This window comes from Oncorhynchus nerka, linkage group LG7 (assembly GCF_034236695.1).
Source record: "Oncorhynchus nerka isolate Pitt River linkage group LG7, Oner_Uvic_2.0, whole genome shotgun sequence".
Lineage (NCBI taxonomy): Eukaryota > Metazoa > Chordata > Actinopteri > Salmoniformes > Salmonidae > Oncorhynchus > Oncorhynchus nerka.
Window position 1 is genome coordinate 77,763,769 of NC_088402.1, and position 19,671 is coordinate 77,783,439.

At 42.5% G+C, this 19,671-nt stretch overlaps 1 protein-coding gene and 1 long non-coding RNA gene across 3 annotated transcripts; one reads left to right on the forward strand and one right to left on the reverse strand.

The window, feature by feature from the left end:
• Positions 1–8,544: 8,544 nt before the first annotated feature.
• On the reverse strand, positions 8,545–11,011 carry LOC135572358 (uncharacterized). Of its 2 annotated transcripts, none has more exons than XR_010464239.1 (3): positions 10,057–11,011; positions 8,793–8,900; positions 8,545–8,692 (listed from the first exon to the last, which is right to left on the reverse strand). It is a non-coding gene; the product is annotated as an uncharacterized LOC135572358 (long non-coding RNA). The 2 variants fall into 2 exon arrangements; XR_010464238.1 differs by lacking the exon at positions 10,057–11,011 and adding an exon at positions 9,050–9,467.
• A 1,920-nt stretch (positions 11,012–12,931) lies between these two features.
• Positions 12,932–19,348, forward strand: LOC115132849 (cerebellin-4-like). Its single transcript, XM_029665587.2, has 3 exons — positions 12,932–13,516; positions 15,284–15,400; positions 16,421–19,348. Exons 1-3 carry the CDS (start codon positions 13,220–13,222, stop codon positions 16,616–16,618), a joined length of 612 nt encoding a protein of 203 aa, XP_029521447.1. The 5' UTR covers positions 12,932–13,219; the 3' UTR covers positions 16,619–19,348.
• The last annotated feature ends 323 nt before the right edge of the window (positions 19,349–19,671 follow it).

Consider the following 19,671-nt stretch of genomic DNA (forward strand, 5'->3'; position numbering starts at 1 on the left):
CACTCTCTTGTCATAGACAACCCTGAATCTTTTAATGAGTGGGGCATTCCTCAGATGGAAGCCCTTTTTATCCCTAACAATCTTTTTGTAGGAGCTCAAAATCTCCAAGTCACTATTCCTGTCATTTAGGAACCCCTCAACCAAGCGTGTGATTGATTCCAAGTTTACACGCTGGGCATTTTCATAGTTTTGAGTCACTCTTTTGGCTTTCAATACCACGTGATTCTTTAGCGTTCTAAAAGCATAGCTTTTGGGCCCACAGGATGACCATTCTGTGATATGGTCACCCTCTGCGAGTTCGCTCGTTAAGCCACCCAGATAGTTGCTGAGTGGGGGGCTCCAATCCCCTGGTTTGCTTACATAGACCACAGAGTCTGTGTCGTGGTAAAGTACCCGCCTCTGAAGCTGCTCCATGAGCTTGTACAGTTCAAGTCGGCCATAGGCCGTGGTAAATGCTGCAAGAAACACATTTACATTACCCGGGGGTAGAACCCACTTCTTGTTACGTCGCCATTGCACCAAGGCAATGTCTTGACTCAAGAATGAAAAATGTGAAATTTCGTATTGGTCCGAAAAAATGAATTCCAAAAAATTCTTCAGGGTCTTTAATAATCGACGTTGTCAACATATTACACCTCTGCGCTAATTTGCCCCAAAGCGAATTTAGCTTTTCAATACCACGGATTCTTTTAGGTACAATTTCGACACATTTCGTTTGGTTTTGTTGACCTCTATTCTGTCAGGGTCAAGAAGGATGCCTTCTCTGTCATGATAGTCTTGAATGTACCTGTCTTTACTTTCTTGATCTGTGACCGATGCAGGATAGGCTGAAGCCATTTGCTTACATCTCAAGAAGGTCTTGACTCTTCTACTTCCGGGTTGGAGCGAGCCGGTCGCATCCGCGCTTCGGTCTGCAGGTTGTATAAGTTTTTCATTACATTTCATTACATTTCATTATAGTACAACGGTCTGATTTGTCTAATCTTAGCAATTTCTTCTTAGCTAGCTACATAGTCGTCGTTGTATCAAAGATAATTGCGTAATTATCGTATTTCGTCGTCCTCCTATCTGCCCAACACGTTCACCGTCTACCGTAGCACTGTAGTAACTATCACACTCAACTGAACGACTTGATTAGTGTAGTGTTAGCTAGCTACATAGTTGTCTTTGCTGTCTTCGTATCCAAGATAATTGTGTAGTTTAGAGTGTGGAGTCTTAGAGTGATAATTGCGTTATTATCGTATTTCGTCGTCCTCCTATCTGCCTAGCAGCTAGCCAGCTAGCATACGTTCACCGGCTACCGTAGCACTGTAGTAACTATCACACTCAACTGAACGACTTGATTAGTGTAGTATTAGCTAGCTACATAGTTGTCTTTGCTGTCTTCGTATCCAAGATAATTGTGTAGTTTAGAGTGTGTAGTCTTAGAGTGATTATCTTAATTTACCGAGGTTAGCTAGCCAGCTATTTTGTCGTCCTTAACGTAGGAGACATTCCTAGCTAGCCAACAGCCAGCCAACGTCTACTGAATAGAACTTTCGCATTCCGGTCGCATTCCGCTTCGCTCCACAGGGAGTATCACATTTTCATTTCATTTCATTACAGTCCCAACGGTGTGATTTGTTTGATCGTAGCTAGCTACATAGCTAGCTACATAGCCGCCTTTGTTTCAAAGATAATTGTGTAGTCTAGAGCGATTTTCTAGGTTAGCTAGCCAGCTATTGTCGTTCTCCTAACGCAACGTAACGTAACCAACACTGCTAGCTAGCCAGCTAGCCCCCGAAAAGCAGCATTGTAGAAACTTCACACTCAACGGAACGACTTGATTAGGGTAGTGTCAACAACGCAGCTAGCCTACCTCAGCAGTACTGTATCATTTTAATCATTTTAGTCAATTAGATTCTTGCTACGTAAGCTTAACTTTCTGAACATTCGAGACGTGTAGTCCACTTGTCATTCCAATCTCCTCTGCATTAGCGTAGCCTCTTCTCTAGCCTGTCAACTATGTGTCTGTCTATCCCTGTTCTCTCCTCTCTGCACAGACCATACAAATGCTCCACACCGCATGGCCGCGGCCACCCTAATCTGGTGGTCCCAGCGGGCACGACCCACGTGGAGTTCCAGGTCTCCGGTAGCCTCTGGATCTGCCGATCTGCGGCCAACAAGGCAGAGTTCATCTCAGCCTATGCCTCCCTCCAGTCCCTCGACTTCTTGGCACTGACGGAAACATGGATCACCACAGACAACACCGCTACTCCTACTGCTCTCTCTTTGTCCGCCCACGTGCTCTCGCACACCCCGAGAGCTTCTGGTCAGCGGGGTGGTGGCACCGGGATCCTCATCTCTCCCAAGTGGTCATTCTCTCTTTCTCCCCTTACCCATCTGTCTATCGCCTCCTTTGAATTCCATGCTGTCACAGTTACCAGCCCTTTCAAGCTTAACATCCTTATCATTTATCGCCCTCCAGGTTCCCTCGGAGAGTTCATCAATGAGCTTGATGCCTTGATAAGCTCCTTTCCTGAGGACGGCTCACCTCTCACAGTTCTGGGCGACTTTAACCTCCCCACGTCTACCTTTGACTCATTCCTCTCTGCCTCCTTCTTTCCACTCCTCTCCTCTTTTGACCTCACCCTCTCACCTTCCCCCTACTCACAAGGCAGGCAATACGCTCGACCTCATCTTTACTAGATGCTGTTCCTCCACTAACCTCATTGCAACTCCCTCCAAGTCTCCGACCACTACCTTGTATCCTTTTCCCTCTCGCTCTCATCCAACACTTCCCACACTGCCCCTACTCGGATGGTATCGCGCCGTCCCAACCTTCGCTCTCTCTCCCCCGCTACTCTCTCCTCTTCCATCCTATCATCTCTTCCCTCTGCTCAAACCTTCTCCAACCTATCTCCTGATTCTGCCTCCTCAACCATCCTCTCCTCCCTTTCTGCATCCTTTGACTCTCTATGTCCCCTATCCTCCAGGCCGGCTCGGTCCTCCCCTCCCGCTCCGTGGCTCGACGACTCATTGCGAGCTCACAGAACAGGGCTCCGGGCAGCCGAGCGGAAATGGAGGAAAACTCGCCTCCCTGCGGACCTGGCATCCTTTCACTCCCTCCTCTCTACATTTTCCTCCTCTGTCTCTGCTGCTAAAGCCACTTTCTACCACTCTAAATTCCAAGCATCTGCCTCTAATCCTAGGAAGCTCTTTGCCACCTTCTCCTCCCTCTTGAATCCTCCTCCCCCCCCCCTCCTCCCTCTCTGCAGATGACTTCGTCAACCATTTTGAAAAGAAGGTCGACGACATCCGATCCTCGTTTGCTAAGTCAAACGACACCGCTGGTTCTGCTCACACTGCCCTACCCTGTGCTCTGACCTCTTTCTCCCCTCTCTCTCCAGATGACATCTCGCGTCTTGTGACGGCCGGCCGCCCAACAACCTGCCCGCTTGACCCTATCCCCTCCTCTCTTCTCCAGACCATCTCCGGTGACCTTCTCCCTTACCTCACCTCGCTCATCAACTCATCCCTGACCGCTGGCTACGTCCCTCCCGTCTTCAAGAGAGCGAGAGTTGCACCCCTTCTGAAAAAACCTACACTCGATCCCTCCGATGTCAACAACTACAGACCAGTATCCCTTCTTTCTTTTCTCTCCAAAACTCTTGAACGTGCCGTCCTTGGCCAGCTCTCCCGCTATCTCTCTCAGAATGACCTTCTTGATCCAAATCAGTCAGGTTTCAAGACTAGTCATTCAACTGAGACTGCTCTTCTCTGTATCACGGAGGCGCTCCGCACTGCTAAAGCTAACTCTCTCTCCTCTGCTCTCATCCTTCTAGACCTATCGGCTGCCTTCGATACTGTGAACCATCAGATCCTCCTCTCCACCCTCTCCGAGTTGGGCATCTCCGGAGCGGCCCATGCTTGGATTGCGTCCTACCTGACAGGTCGCTCCTACCAGGTGGCGTGGCGAGAATCCGTCTCCTCACCACGTGCTCTCACCACTGGTGTCCCCAGGGCTCTGTTCTAGGCCCTCTCCTATTCTCGCTATACACCAAGTCACTTGGCTCTGTCATAACCTCACATGGTCTCTCCTATCATTGCTATGCAGACGACACACAATTAATCTTCTCCTTTCCCCCTTCTGACGACCAGGTGGCGAATCGCATCTCTGCATGTCTGGCAGACATATCAGTGTGGATGACGGATCATCACCTCAAGCTGAACCTCGGCAAGACGGAGCTGCTCTTCCTCCCGGGGAAGGACTGCCCGTTCCATGATCTCGCCATCACGGTGGACAACTCCATTGTGTCCTCCTCCCAGAGCGCTAAGAACCTTGGCGTGATCCTGGACAACACCCTGTCGTTCTCAAATAACATCAAGGCGGTGGCCCGTTCCTGTAGGTTCATGCTCTACAACATCCGCAGAGTACGACCCTGCCTCACACAGGAAGCGGCGCAGGTCCTAATCCAGGCACTTGTCATCTCCCGTCTGGATTACTGCAACTCGCTGTTGGCTGGGCTCCCTGCCTGTGCCATTAAACCCCTACAACTCATCCAGAACGCCGCAGCCCGTCTGGTGTTCAACCTTCCCAAGTTCTCTCACGTCACCCCGCTCCTCCGCTCTCTCCACTGGCTTCCAGTTGAAGCTCGCATCCGCTACAAGACCATGGTGCTTGCCCACGGAGCTGTGAGGGGAATGGCACTTCAGTACCTCCAGGCTCTGATCAGGCCCTACACCCAAACAAGGGCACTGCGTTCATCCACCTCTGGCCTGCTCGCCTCCCTACCACTGAGGAAGTACAGTTCCCGCTCAGCCCAGTCAAAACTGTTCGCTGCTCTGGCCCCCCAATGGTGGAACAAACTCCCTCACGACGCCAGGACAGCGGAGTCAATCACCACCTTCCGGAGACACCTGAAACCCCACCTCTTTAAGGAATACCTAGGATAGGATAAAGTAATCCTTCTCACCCCCTTAAAAGACCTAGATGCACTATTGTAAAGTGGCTGTTCCACTGGATGTCATAAGGTGAAAGCACCAATTTGTAAGTCGCTCTGGATAAGAGCGTCTGCTAAATGACTTAAATGTAAAATGTAAATGTAAATGTACTCTTTAAAAAGAGTGTCTGATTTCTTTGGAAAGTTCCATACTTCAAAGATTTTGGCCACACGATACCCCATCTCTAAAGCCTTAGAGAATTCAGCTGTGACCCATACACCTGTCAGTGCTCTTTCTTGATCGGTGTGATCACATGGGGTTTGTTGTATGTTTTCACTGCAGGTTCGACAAAGGGGAAAGAAAAGTTTTCCTTGAGGGCCCCTGTAAGGCAACACAGGTATAAACAAACCCCTTGGAGGGTAGACTGTTGCTTTGATCAGACCAAAATAGTTTTGAGGTAAGTCAAAATCACAATGAATAATTTCAGGATGACCTATAGGATAGCATGAGGAACTCATTACATGCGGATAAAGGGATGTAAAATCCACATAGCCTATTGTCTCGTCGGGTTGCGCTACATACCTCAATGTCAAAGCATTGGTACCGCCGCCATACAAGGCCTGTCTTGGCTCCAGAGGTTCTGGGATGTCAAAGCTGGAAAGGAATGCTTGAACATGAGGATCAGACTTTTTGAGGGCTGTCCATTCGTGCTCCCACAAAACAACCACTTTTAGACCGTAAGTAGCCTGTAACGAATCAACTTTGTCTTGAAACTCTTGGTACATTTCCCCAAAAGTCTTTTGGGTTAGGACACATATGTTCTGGGGCACAAAGCAAGATTTGCAACCATGGAAGAAACAACCGTTGTACTCATACACGGTCTCAACCCCGTCAATCTTGGTGTAGCCATCTACATGGTAAGAGCCAAACGCCTTCTCCCCTCGATTCAAAGCATGTTGAATAAAAATGTCTTTATCCTGGGCCATATACTCTAGCCATTGAATGGACCCACTAGAGTAGGCCTTGAACTGGCGTCGGTTGTCAGTTGTCAGGCGAGGGGATCGCTATAGAGGATGTCGGCATATAGTGTGTACGGTATGTTTTCATGCATGCCGATGCAATCGTTGTACAACTCCAAGGGTCAATAACTGCATCTTTGATTACCTCTTCTCTGAATCTGAGGCATCCTTCACGAAGTATAACCACATCATTGTCACAGTATGATTCCATCTCTTTATGGAAATCAAAGGTGCCATATCTTACTGTCTCATACCAAGTCATGAATCTCTCTCGCTCTTTGGGAGACATTTGATCACACCCATACATTTCTGGGCTGGGATATGATCCTATATAGTGTAGATTCTCCTCAGATGTGAAGAAGTGGGGGAACCAGCCTTTCACAGAGTTTTCAAAACCCAAGGCCTCTGGCATTTGAGCCAATCTCATAGGTAAGAAGCTTAAACTGTCAATGTATCTCTGGTTGAAGGCGGGATCTACAAAACACAGGATTTTACTCCCTTGCGCTAGGACCCTCGGCGCTATGCCTTGCTGTATCAAGGGGTTCAGAAGAAGGTACGAGTCGTAGGCTCTAGCATTGTGCGCTATGAACGTAAAGTTTCGGTACTGTGGTTTTCTAAAATGTTTTAGAAAGAGTAGTGCACAATTGGATCCTTCTGCAGACCACTTTTCCCCCGTGAATGTCATGGTAGATACAAAAATAGGCAAATGATCCCCCGATTGCTGATTTGTCTCAAAATCATAGAACACATATTTCTCTGAAGGTTCATCTTCAGCCAAGGGCTGAATATAACACTCGTGTGGCACTTCTTGAACCACTTCAGCATTTCTGCTTTTCAGAGCCCCTTTACAGATTGGACACTGTAGGATTCCACAAACATGTGGTTTAGGGCTATCTATTTTAAGGCTGTAATTGCAATGACATTTTGGGCATTTCTTGTTAATGGCACAAATGCTTACAGATTTACAGGCCTTAGGGTGCCATGTTTCAATTTTGTGTTTATCGTAACAGTAGGTCGAACGACATGTGCGATGGCAATCCTCACATGGTGTCAAGTTTAGGGTCTGCATAGGGCACTCGGCATCCTGACATACAGAACAGTTATAACGGCACGAGTGCCCCTTTCGGCTGTAGCCGGTATGGCAGGATCTACACACATAGGTTGCCCCTAGGAACGCCGTGACGTTTGTAACGGCATAGTAATGTTCGTTTTGCACATAAAAGTACAGAATCTGGGGGTGCGGTTGGGGGTGTTTTGGAACTTCAAGAGAGCTGCATTAGCTCTACTGTGGTACAAAACCACAATCTTGATATTCAGAAGGTTTTCAAATTTGACAATGTCTGAGAATGCCACGCCTTCATGGATCCCGAGACCCACCGCCGTTTGGATCTCTCTAGCCTTTTGCAATGCTGTCAGATCAGTACATCCGGGGTTAAGTAAATGCGCTAGGCCTATTGCAAAACATAGCTTATTATCGGGATTGTGAACGTTTATGAGGTAGGCCCTTTTATTGCTTATGATTTCTGACTGCATTAGGCTATCAAGCTTCCTTCTCTGCCCACCGCCCCCCTGTGGTTGACGTATTATTTGCACTACAAGCTCTAGGGTTCGATCGGCTATGATGGCTAAATTTGACTGAACAAGGCGTTCTACCAGCGCTGTAAATTGTTCAAGATCTGCTTCGCCATTGGGTAAAATAAGAGATACTGAATTATGCAGGCTATCTCCACATATTTCCAACTGTAAGACATCACGAGGTTCGCCATAATCTCTTGCTGTTTCTAACAGGTCATTCAGAGTGTCCATTATCATCATGTAAAATACAGCATAGTCAAGATTCTGATTCACACATAGGAAATTGAAAAACTGTCGAATCTCTGTATTGTTGAATTTATTCCTGTACACAACCCTGACACGTCTATCATGAACATCTGCCGCCAGATTTATTAGATAATTGTCCAATTTCCCAACAACATCTTGTGGCGTTTCAGACTCTACGGACCTAGGCGTTACGGGTTGTCTATCGCTGTCGGGGTTGTCGGGGCCGAAATTGTCTGACTCGCGTTCATACGATTAATTAAGGTTATGAGGGGTTTGGGAATCTGTTGACCAGCTCTAGATTTATGTGGTCGTCTGTGTCGTTTTTCGCCGGTGCGGAGTCTGAATGAAAATAATACATACATAATTACGTTATTAGATATAAAAATATATATGTTAGCTACATACAAATGTCAAATACCTTTCCGTTATAATAATATATATTAACAGTACATAGTTAAAATACCTCTGCTTTTTTGGCGCTTGTTGTGACGAATCGCCGAAACCGGGGTGTGTGACTTTTTCCCTCTAGCGTTCCAGATTCTGCTGGGTCTGTCTCCGGGCAGTCTGAAAAAACATTATTTGTCCTTGTTTTAACATAGGCTATCAACAGATCTATAACTAATAAAAAGGCTGATAACTAATAACAAAACTGTATAATGGTCCCATACCTTGTCCCTGGAGCGCCGGCTCGTGAAGCAGCAAGTTCCCGGCCCAACAGTAGTTTTCGGGTGGGCTTGATTCTGAGCAGTGTACTTGGGCCACAGTTGATTGTTGCCTGTTGGGGTCTGGAATATGTCGGGAGGGGGTCGATGTTCCCTGGATTCGCGGTGAGTTTGAAAAAGCGCTCGTACAGAACGGTAGAATTGCATCAAAGTCCTGCGTGTCAGCTGTCCATAACGCATCCTTTATCATAAAGGGCTGTATGTCGGCTGTAAATACATAAAATAGTTTTAAAAAATAGTACAACCTATTTTTAAAATGTTTATATATAAATATTTCTTGGGTATGTGTTTAATTATAAGGACTTACAACGAAAAAAGGCCGTTGGTGATTGTCTGCCAGACTTTTGCTCCTGCGAACCCCCATCATGTTCCAGATCAGGTAAATCGCGTAAAAGCTGCGTAAATGTCGGGGATCCTAGATCCTAACAGTTATACGCTATATCTACACTTTTTTTTTTTTTTTACCTATATTGGGCTTTTGGCCTGAAATACCCAAATAACTAGGGTTTAATATTCCAATAATATTCAAACAAATCTTAAAATATGTTTTTTTCATTTACTCACCTCCAGAAATATCCATTATGCGAGATTCCCTTATTCCGAATATTATTATTATTATTTTAATCTGTCCGTGCAGCTCAATATTCGGGCCTTTATGTTTGCGCTAAAGCAATGCTGACAACGTTAAAAAATAGTTCTGTCCCTAACTATCTAAAAGTTCGGAATGAGTTTTTTTGAGAGATGTATGCTACACCCCAACCCATGTATGTCTGGTTTAGAGAACACAGGCTGTGAATTCAAACAACAGGAGGGGATGTCGTGACATTCTGTCTGCAAACGGGGTGTGTGGGGGCCGCAGATTAGAGATATCTATGTTTAACCCCCGCTGTTCGGCTGATATCTCGACATGCCTTATGCATGATAGTGCACACCTTGGTTTCAAACGGTTCTCTACAGATAAGAGTTCTGGGACCCCCCCAACCTTAGGATTTATGTTACACACACACCCACACACACACACACACACACACACACACACACACACACACACACACACACACACACGCCTGTTGCTCCGCCTCAAGACCCCTCCCCCACACACACACAAACACTCTGATTCTATTTTACTTCGCGACAGAGCTGGAAGACGTTGTTAAATAGGTTTTTCCCATAGTTAAAGGGTGAGATACCGTTTTTAAACATTCCTTTTATTGAATTCCAAAATATTTCGTACAACCTTTAAGACATGTTTGAATTAAGTAACCCATTTGAATAATATTTAAACATGCAGCACACGTGTTTTATGTAAAAATAAAAAAAACCTTGGATGCAGGTCTTTGTACATTATTACAAACTTTAATAAAACGTAATGTTCATAACATACCCATGTATGAATAGACTATAAAATAATACATGTTTTTTTTCAGATCTTACAGTTGTCTGCGCCAGACCCTAGCTTGAGAGAAAAGAGCGCTACCCCTTAGTTAAATGGGGGGGTATACATTTTCAAAAATTAACACCTACATTTTAACACACGTTATAATTCAACATTTATTTTAACTATTTCTTACAGATATATGGGGTCCTGTTAGCCCTGAACATTATCCATTTCCAATTCCCCATCACAAAGTCTTTTCCGCGCTCCGTCGAAGCTCTGTCCACTTTCCTGCCAGGGAAAGATCCGCCTTCGAACTTGTTGTTGTTCCGGGGTATGTCTCAACGATAACCTAGGCCATCGCCGTAATTGTTCACGATTTTCGAAAAGACTGTCCAGCTTATTCATCAGGGTTCGGAAAATGTGGTAATCGCGCCATTTAAAACTGAACATTATTTGAAAAAAATTTACATCCTTGCATGCTTTGGAGGATACATATGGACTGACCGTTTTCGTAGCATTTGACCTGTCAAATTGTTCACATGCTAAAATTGTCACTCTGGAGTCCGGGGTATACCCCATGGAAGTGACTCTCAGGGCCATTAGATCCTGGCGTCCACAGACTTGTTCTTCCAACGCATATCCTGGCAGCCTTGAAGCACTCAGGGCACGTTCCATTTGACACAAAGCTAGCCTTATTTTAAGCCATTCTCGCATCCTTAGCGCTAGAGAAAAAGGCTCGGGTTCTGCACGATAAAAGGGTTGGGACACGCTGTCTGTGAATATCTGAACCGTAGATTCCTCCGGGTTGAATATGTACGAAATATGGCCCTCGCTTGTACACAGAAATCCGTTAAAACATTCGGGAGCCTCTACCAAAATATCCTCCAAGCTTTTGGCGTTGGGTTCGTGACATGAGCTACAGAGCACTCCGAGAATTCCCCTTGTAGACATATTTTTAGATGCTTAATATTCAGGTCTTAAAAAATGGCTTGTTCTGGACATTTATAATGCTGAGGCCCCAGCGCTATCTATAGCCCCAGACATTCCTGCTTCATAGATAACAACCATAAGGGAGATAAAACTGGGGGGTGGAGGGGGGCATGGGCCCCAAAAGTTCAAACACCCTCTAACACATGACCACACGAACAGGGGGGCGGGGCGGGGGCACATATTCAGTACATGTCATCAGGTCATAAGGTCAGCAATCAATCAATTTTGACACATGCCGTATCCTATTACTCTCTCACAACCATTTCGTTACACCTGCAATAAAATCTGCTAAACGTGTGTGTCACAAATAAAATTGGATTTTGATTTGATTTATGCACTTCCTGATGAACTCAGTCACCGAGTCAGTCTATACATCAATACTATTCTCAGAGGCAACCAAGAACATTTCCCAGTCCTTGTGCAATTAGATTTTTGCTTTTGATCCAACCCCTCCCTAAAGAGACACACACACACACACACACACACACACACACACACACACACACACACACACACACACACACACACACACACACACACACACACACACACACACACACACACACACACACACACACACACACACACACACACTGGTTTTGGGGTGATGCCTCTCACCTCTCTAACCGCTAGGCTACCTGCCACTAGCCTACCTGCCGCTAGCCTATTTCTTTACCTCAGACAGTTCAGGGTATTGCAATGTCAGGGAAGTACCTTGTACAGACAGACAATCACAAGAGAAAACCCCACAACCATTCACAGTGCCTCTGTGACCAATAAGTATGTTTTATCCCTAGATTGTTAGCCTCTAGAAGTGTTCAATGCTGACCATGTTGTGATGGCCCAAGTTTGAACAATCTCCAATGGCTTACATGTCTCACTCCCACTGATCATACAACTGTCTGAGGTGAATGCAACAGCCAGTCAATATTATGTCATAACTGATGGTTCTTTGACCCAATAGTTTTACTCTAAATTCAGTGGTTACCATTAACCAGATGTTGTTAGGACCATTGTTACAGTGACTAATGTACAGTATGCACTATGCAAGTCAGTTTACAGTGACGTATGTCTGCCTATAATGGGACTAAGCAGCATTGTCATTGTTTAAAATCTCTATATCCTATCATTTATTTTGAATAGGCAATAATTGCCAGCGATATTTCTATTTTTAATAAAGCCCCAAAGTCTGTAATTCCGATGACAAAACAGTTTTGTTCCCCTCTCTATAGATTGCATTTGTTTTAAATTTAATTAATTGCTGGGGGGGCTGTTGTTGGAATATTCATTCAATTTGTGCTCTGTTCCAAAGTCAAAAGCTGAGCAATTTTATAGAGGCCTCTCTTCACACACCAGCCACTGAGCACACACTGGTTGAATCAACGTTGTTTCCATGTCCTTTCAATAAAACAATGTTGAACCAACGTGGAACAGATTTGCGTGGAACAGAGCATCATACTCTTGACAGTCTTTTTAGCTAACATTCCACCCCTTGCCACTCATGTCATGACATGTAATAGCTGAACAGAGGGTGCAACCAGTCTACATGCAGAAGTGTGTAAAACTTTGTAATTCCATTAAGTGGATTCCATACCATTTAATGGATCCATTCAGGTTAGTTTGGTGTCATTAAGGGACTCTTTTTTAAATAATATTTATTATAGGGTTAATTGTTTAAAGACCGCTTATTATAAGTTCGTGGTAAATAAATACCAAATATCCACTGTTCTAAACAAAAAGCTTTGTTTGATCTCCAAACAATTATGTTTATGACCAAAGATCGAATTGATTAACAGTCTAGTCCATACCTTGGCTTGCATCCACTATGTATCCAATCTCATTGTTGTAACTTTCTTGAACGAGGTCAGGTATAGGCTACAGAAATACTGATGTGAGGAATATGTCAAGATAAAAACCTGGCGATAAAGATGCATAATAGAAAAAAAACGAACTGTGTAAAAAATATTTGCATACATACATACGTTGGTAAATGAATGCGTCTTGACCGTGCGTAGGCATATCACCACGGGGACTAGCAGTCATACCGCGTAATTTGGAGTCGCAGAGCATCAACCAGTCATTGCGCTTCTTCTCCTCAGATTGAAGCCCTCATGCAGCCACCTATTTCGGATTATTATTTTAGTCACAAACATCATGTAAAAGAAAATGAGACAAAGAGAAAATAAACTGGATCTTCATTTCAATCAATTGTCAACATTTGAAGATCTGGATGTTGATGAAAATATGTCTTTCACCAATATAGCATACGGCTGGATCCAATAAGAATTTTAACTCGTCAGAAACGTGTGCGACGGGGGGACCAGAGAGGAGGACTCGGAACTTCATACGGAGTCTTTTTTTTAAAAATGGGGCTGTTACGGTTGTTGTACAAGGTGATGGTAATCTCTCTTGTTCTTATGTTCAGTTTGGCGTTGATCTCTGAGTTTGTGGGAGCTCAGAATGACACGGAGCCTGTAGTCCTGGAGGGCAAATGTCTTGTGGTTTGCGACTCTAATCCGACTACGGATTGGAAGGGCTCGTCCTCTCCTCTTGGTATTTCGGTACGTGCTGCAAACTCCAAAGTCGCTTTTTCTGCGGTCCGGAGCAACAATCACGAACCGTCGGAGATGAGCAATAAAACAAGAATCATATACTTCGACCAGGTAAGACGGTTTTGTATGTTTTTGAGATAGTAGATAATGTTTCATTTTACTTAAACTTTATAACATCAAAGTTGCCGTGATAAAACTGCGCTGCAATGCTGTGTAGGATCCACGTTTTAGGCTACATATGTAATTGAGGATTTAGTGGCAGGGTTTTCCCCCAGCAAAACTACATTGAAATAATAAAACAAAACAAAAATATTTGGAGGGGTCTAACAGTTGGTTTAGAGAGCAACCTACATGTATCAATAATAGTTAATTATTGATTGACTGATTGGTTTATTTTAATTTTAATGATTGACCAACAATAATGGGTATAGCTCACATGTGATCAAACACAATAAAGGGCTATAAATGACCAGCAGGCAGAAGCAATGGTAGGGGTTCATCTGAGAATAGGACATAGCACACTCCCTGTCACAATCACACATGCACCTAAATTTACCGCTCATTCTTTACACACGTGTATGTGACAATGTGTATGTGACAAATTAAATTTGATTTTGATTTAATTTATGCACTTCCTGATGAATTCAGTCACAGAGTCAGTATATACATCAATACTGTTCTCAGAGGCAACCAAGAACATTTCCCAGTCCTTGTGCAATAGATTTTTGCTTTTGATCCAACCCCCTCGAAAGACAGACACACACACACACACACACACACACACACACACACACACACACACACACACACACACACACACACACACAGTCTTGTACAGCTAACCTTGTGGGGACACACAATTCAGTCCCATTGAAAATCCTATTTTCCATAACCCCTAACCCCAAACCTGAGCTTAACCCAAAAACCTAACCTTAACCTAACCTAAAACTAACCCTAGCTCCTAACCCTAAACCTAATTCTAAACCTAACACTAATTCTAACCTAACACTAATTCTAACCTTAACCCTAAACCCCCTAGAAATAGCATTTGACCTTTTGGGGACCAACAAAATGTCCCCAGTTGGTAAAATGTTTGTTTGCTTAAAATAGTTAAACACGTCCACACACACATACACACACACACACACACACACACACACACACACACACACACACATGATTGAGATGCTTGGTTTGGCTTCATCAATTTGATTGGGTGGTACCAGGGCCATTTCTAGCATTTTGGGGGCCCTAAGCAAGATTTGGTTGGGGGGCCCCACCACCTCACAGGCAAAATATTTTATCCTAAAATCACTGTCATAGTACAACTCCTGGTGGCACCTCAACTAGAAGGACCTTACATACATCACCTCTTCATCGCCAAAGCCTTACATAAATCACCTCTTCATCGCCAAAACCTTACATAAATCATCTCAACATAGCCAAGACTTTACATAAACCATTGGCTGAATCTGCCTAATTGGAAGCCTATTGGGCAAGATTACAGCTGGGGTTTTTAGTCATCGCTGTTGTTAAAGAATCATTAACTCTATTTCTGGCAGTTGGTCCTAGAGGTTTGTGGCGATGTGCTTGATTGAAGTCACACTCGCAAATCTCTTTGTGTCTTGTAGGTTGAGTCACAGGCTGCATGGAATGTCACATCACATGATTAAAACTGTCAGTACATTTTTTTCTCTAAGGAGTTGAGGGGTCTACGACTACTGAAATATCAGATTTAACACTACAGTCTTGTTACCCTAATTTGAGTGTCACCAGATGAACAGCTGGTGGTTGAGCCATAATTATTTGAATAGTTAGTTGAACCATTGAGGATAATATTTATTCACCTTCTAAAATGCCTTATTCTTCTTTCTCTAGGTTCTTGTGAATATAGGCAACTATTTCACATTGGAGTCAGTGTTTTTGTCACCCAGAAAAGGGATCTACAGTTTTAATTTTCACGTTATAAAAGTGTACCAGAGCCAGACTATACAGGTAAGCAATTTGTTTTGGCCTAATTGATTCAGCAATTTAGCTCCAGTTATGATATAATTTGATTCCCCAGAGACATACTTTGATATACATTTGCTATGGCTACATTCTTTGAAAGGGCCTTGTAATGGAGTTATTAACAGTGTATTACAGATTAGGAAATGTGTCTAAGACTATCTTGTCTAAGTCTATTCTGGACTATTTCCTGTGTAGGACTATTTGGACATATTGGATTTGCATTGACAGAATGGTGCACTGCAGGTTATGAGAGAAAGCTGAGACAAATCTCTGACAAATAACTTAATTTCAATAGATGAGCGAATTACCTGTGTTAATGTTAGGAAAATGTACTATTTTTTTAACCTTTATTTAACTAGGCAAGTCAGTTTAAGAACAAATTCTTATTTTCAATGACGGCCTAGGAACAGTGGGTTATCTGCCTGTTCAGGGGCAGAACGACAGATTTGTACCTTGTCAGCTCGGGGGTTTGAACTTGCAACCTTCCGGTTACTAGTCCAACACTCTAACCACTAGGCTAGCTACCCTGCCGCCCGCTATAAAACATTCATGGGAAATCACAGCCACTGCATGGCTAATCTTCTAATTTGGTTATGTATGTTTGCACAATTGTAGCCTCAATTTCCAGTAGTTTCATTGCGAATTTCCAAATCCTGGTGAATTCTGACCTCTCTAACAGTGTGAAAAGTGGGAGGAGACTACATTAGTTTCTTAAACATACCATCTTATTATTCAGGCTATTTAAGAGAGTGACAAAACTAAGCTAAAAAATGATGTTGTTTTTTCAAAGTACATTGTCAAGGGGAGGGCTTCTGCATACTGTTCATATTTGAACCAAGATCAGAAGTGAATAGCAAATAGCTACAGTAGGTATCTGTGGATGATTACAATGTTTGACTATGGGCATGCAGTAATATCATGGGGACATTAACTGTAGGAACATTAGCTGTATTTCTCCGCTGTCTCATTTATTTTTTCTCATTGCTGTCTCTTTGGGTCATCTAGGTGAACTTAATGTTGAATGGGAAACCTGTCATCTCAGCTTTTGCGGGTGACAAAGACGTAACTCGAGAGGCAGCCACCAATGGAGTTCTGCTCTTTTTGGATAAAGAGGACAAGGTCTACCTTAAACTGGAGAAGGGGAATCTAGTTGGCGGATGGCAATACTCTACGTTCTCTGGTTTCCTTGTTTTCTCTCTGTAAAAAGATAGAAAACCTCACCATTCAAATGACTTTATCAACAATGTGTTGTTACTCTATAATTAAAACATTTCTACATCAGTTGGATCTAGCTAAAGGATGGATGATATTATGTTCCGTGGTCAAGGATTGCTACAGAGAGAAGAAAAGCGACATTGGAAAGAGTTGATGTTTGATAGGAATGGGAATCCCTCTACAAATGCAATACTGCTCCAGAAAATGCCATAGTACAGCTCATTGCTATGCTCATGTTACTTGACAACTTCAACAGACGATCAACACTTCACAACAATTCTTCCCTCACAAACTTAACAGTTTAGCATCTTTTAAAAAGTTTACATGACAGGCCTTTCTAAGTCACCATGTCTCTTTTTAGGATGTCTTTCCTATAGGGGACATGGATTTGATTTCTTGGCAAGTGTGGCATGTGTGATATTACAATGCCGAATTCAGAGCAAAGTCTATCTTCCAACTATAAAATGACCCCCTTCTTGCGTGTACAGTCACACACGCTCTCTGTAGAAGTGATAACTAGTGTCACACTTGTCTTCATTTGGAGGGTGTCATTCTAACACCAGGATTAACTTGTGATATGAGTCTGACAATGCAGGTGTTGAATTAATAATTGAATGCACCTTTAAATAAGACCAGGTAGATTTTAATCAGATAAATTGAACAGTCAAGGATAAAACGCTCTGGGAATGTAGACATAACCAGAAAGTTAGAAAATGTTTGAGTACACCAGACAAATCCTGTCTCGTCTGATGAAACAAAACGTTTGTGATTGCATAGGACTGCATCAGAGAAGCAGGTCATTGCAAAGATCCACAGCACAGGTTTATTTTGTCTGGCCATTCTCATAACAAGAAGAGATCTGGCTATTAAACAACTTTATGTCTAAACAGATGTTGTAGATGCAATATTGTCATTGAACTGAAAAGTAGTGGAGGCATGCTCAAGATTTGGACACTGCAGTAGGTCTGGCCTTTTGACGTCACCATTGACCTCCCTGTCAAGTGTTGGTTAGCCTCAGTGGAGGCATATGTGATACTTTGTTGAAGAGATCACAATTGTATACTATATGTTAACATTTGATTTTATGCACAATCATTTCTTTATTAATTTAATATTTACGCATTGATTTATTCATAATAGTTTGTTTGATTTAAATGCTTATTTGAATTAACCGATTTGGCATTTACAGCCAATGATTTCAATTTGCTATGTCGTCAATGGCTGCCACATGGCCTGTAGCATCTGCAACCCATGTGAAATTCCTTCTTTCCATTTGTTTACAGTGCATTTTTGCAATATTCATTTTTTTTTTTTTTTACAATATCTTAAATAATTGGGAGATTTGAAAGATAATTATTCGATCCAATCTATCAACAGATGAAATGTAAAGAAAAGGTGTGTGAAATGTGAATAATGTAGATAGTTCCATAAGACTAGACATTTTCCACACAAACTTAATCTCACCCACCTTCTCTAACTTCCTGAGATACACGTGGGGAAAGTGTCCTGTTGGCCATCTTGCATTGATAGAGTAGCTGTTGTGTTCACTCTTCAACTTATGTAATTGTATGGTCAACAAAAACCTTTCCTGAGTAAATATAATGGCACTACACTATTTATTGATTTATATTATCTAAACTCGGAATGGTTTGATTTTCTCATAACATATTCCTGAGTTGACAATTGCTTTCTGTGCATATACTGTAACTATCATGGTTGTGAGAATATATGTTTTGTCTGTGAATGTTATGCCTATGTGGATCTCAAAAGTGTGTCATTAGAAAAATGAATGGTTTGCATATTTCAGAATTCCTCGGCTGGCAACTCAAGTCACTTTAATGTTGGTGCGTATACTGTAGGCCTACTGTGCGATCGTTTTAGGCACAGCTCTCAAATTAACATGCTTTACTACTGGATTCCTTTCTTTCAAGACATGAATGATGTCTCCAACTCCCACCAAGAAACCACACCTTGGAGGGTAGCTATACAGTAAAAGTGTATTACATTAACCAGATATGCGACATCTCATTTGTGAAATAAAAATGTTATAATGGACTGAATACTTTAACTTGGCCTCATTATGGACGCTGGAGAAGAATACAACTCAGTATTGTATTTCAAATGAATGAATGCACAGAATGATATATATATATATCATTCTAAATATATATATATATATATGTTTATATATATGTTTACAATTGTCTGTTGTGGGTTCTATAATGTGATAAGTATTGAGTGACTCAAATGAAGTATGACTGATTTTAATTGAAAGTATTCTTGATTTGCAATATATGATCTATCCCTTACAATTGAGAATCTAACTCCCCTTCACTTGATTGAGAGACAATTTACCCCAACAATTTATACTTATGTCAACGGATGGGCACGAAACCTAAACTAGCAAAAGAAATGATATTCTGTAATAGCAGCCTGGTTATTAGGCATGCATCAATCCAATATGATGCTTTTTTTCAACAAAGATCTTCCATTTCCCGATGGTAGATGCACTGTGGTTGTATGAACAACCCCGAATAGGTTTTGTTCATGGATACAAGAAGAATTCAACATACCACATGAAGCTATGTAATCAATGTAACAAACCATTGGTACAGATATTGTGTTCAAAAACATGGATGGATTATTGTTGAGATTTCCAAGAGCCTTATCATGCAGGCATATTGTATTACTTTCAAATTAAATCTGTGTTGAATTGTGGTCTTTATTGGTATACAATAATGTCAGAAGAAAATAATTAGATTTATCAGCAACATAACTTCATAACCATATTTGGGCCACGTTCATGTTCTCTGTGTTTTAGGGTGTGGGTCTGAATCCATTCTGTCTGTCTTACAACTATCATGATTTGAATTGGTGTAATACTATGAATAAATTATGTACATTTAGAATCAGCTATTCTCTCAGAGAGATGGGTTTATGGTCAAATAATTAATTACTGCATAATGCCAACTATTTGGAATTTGGCAAAGGTGCTTGTTGATTATGAAGTGAGAAGTTTTATATTCATCTCTATTGTAGAA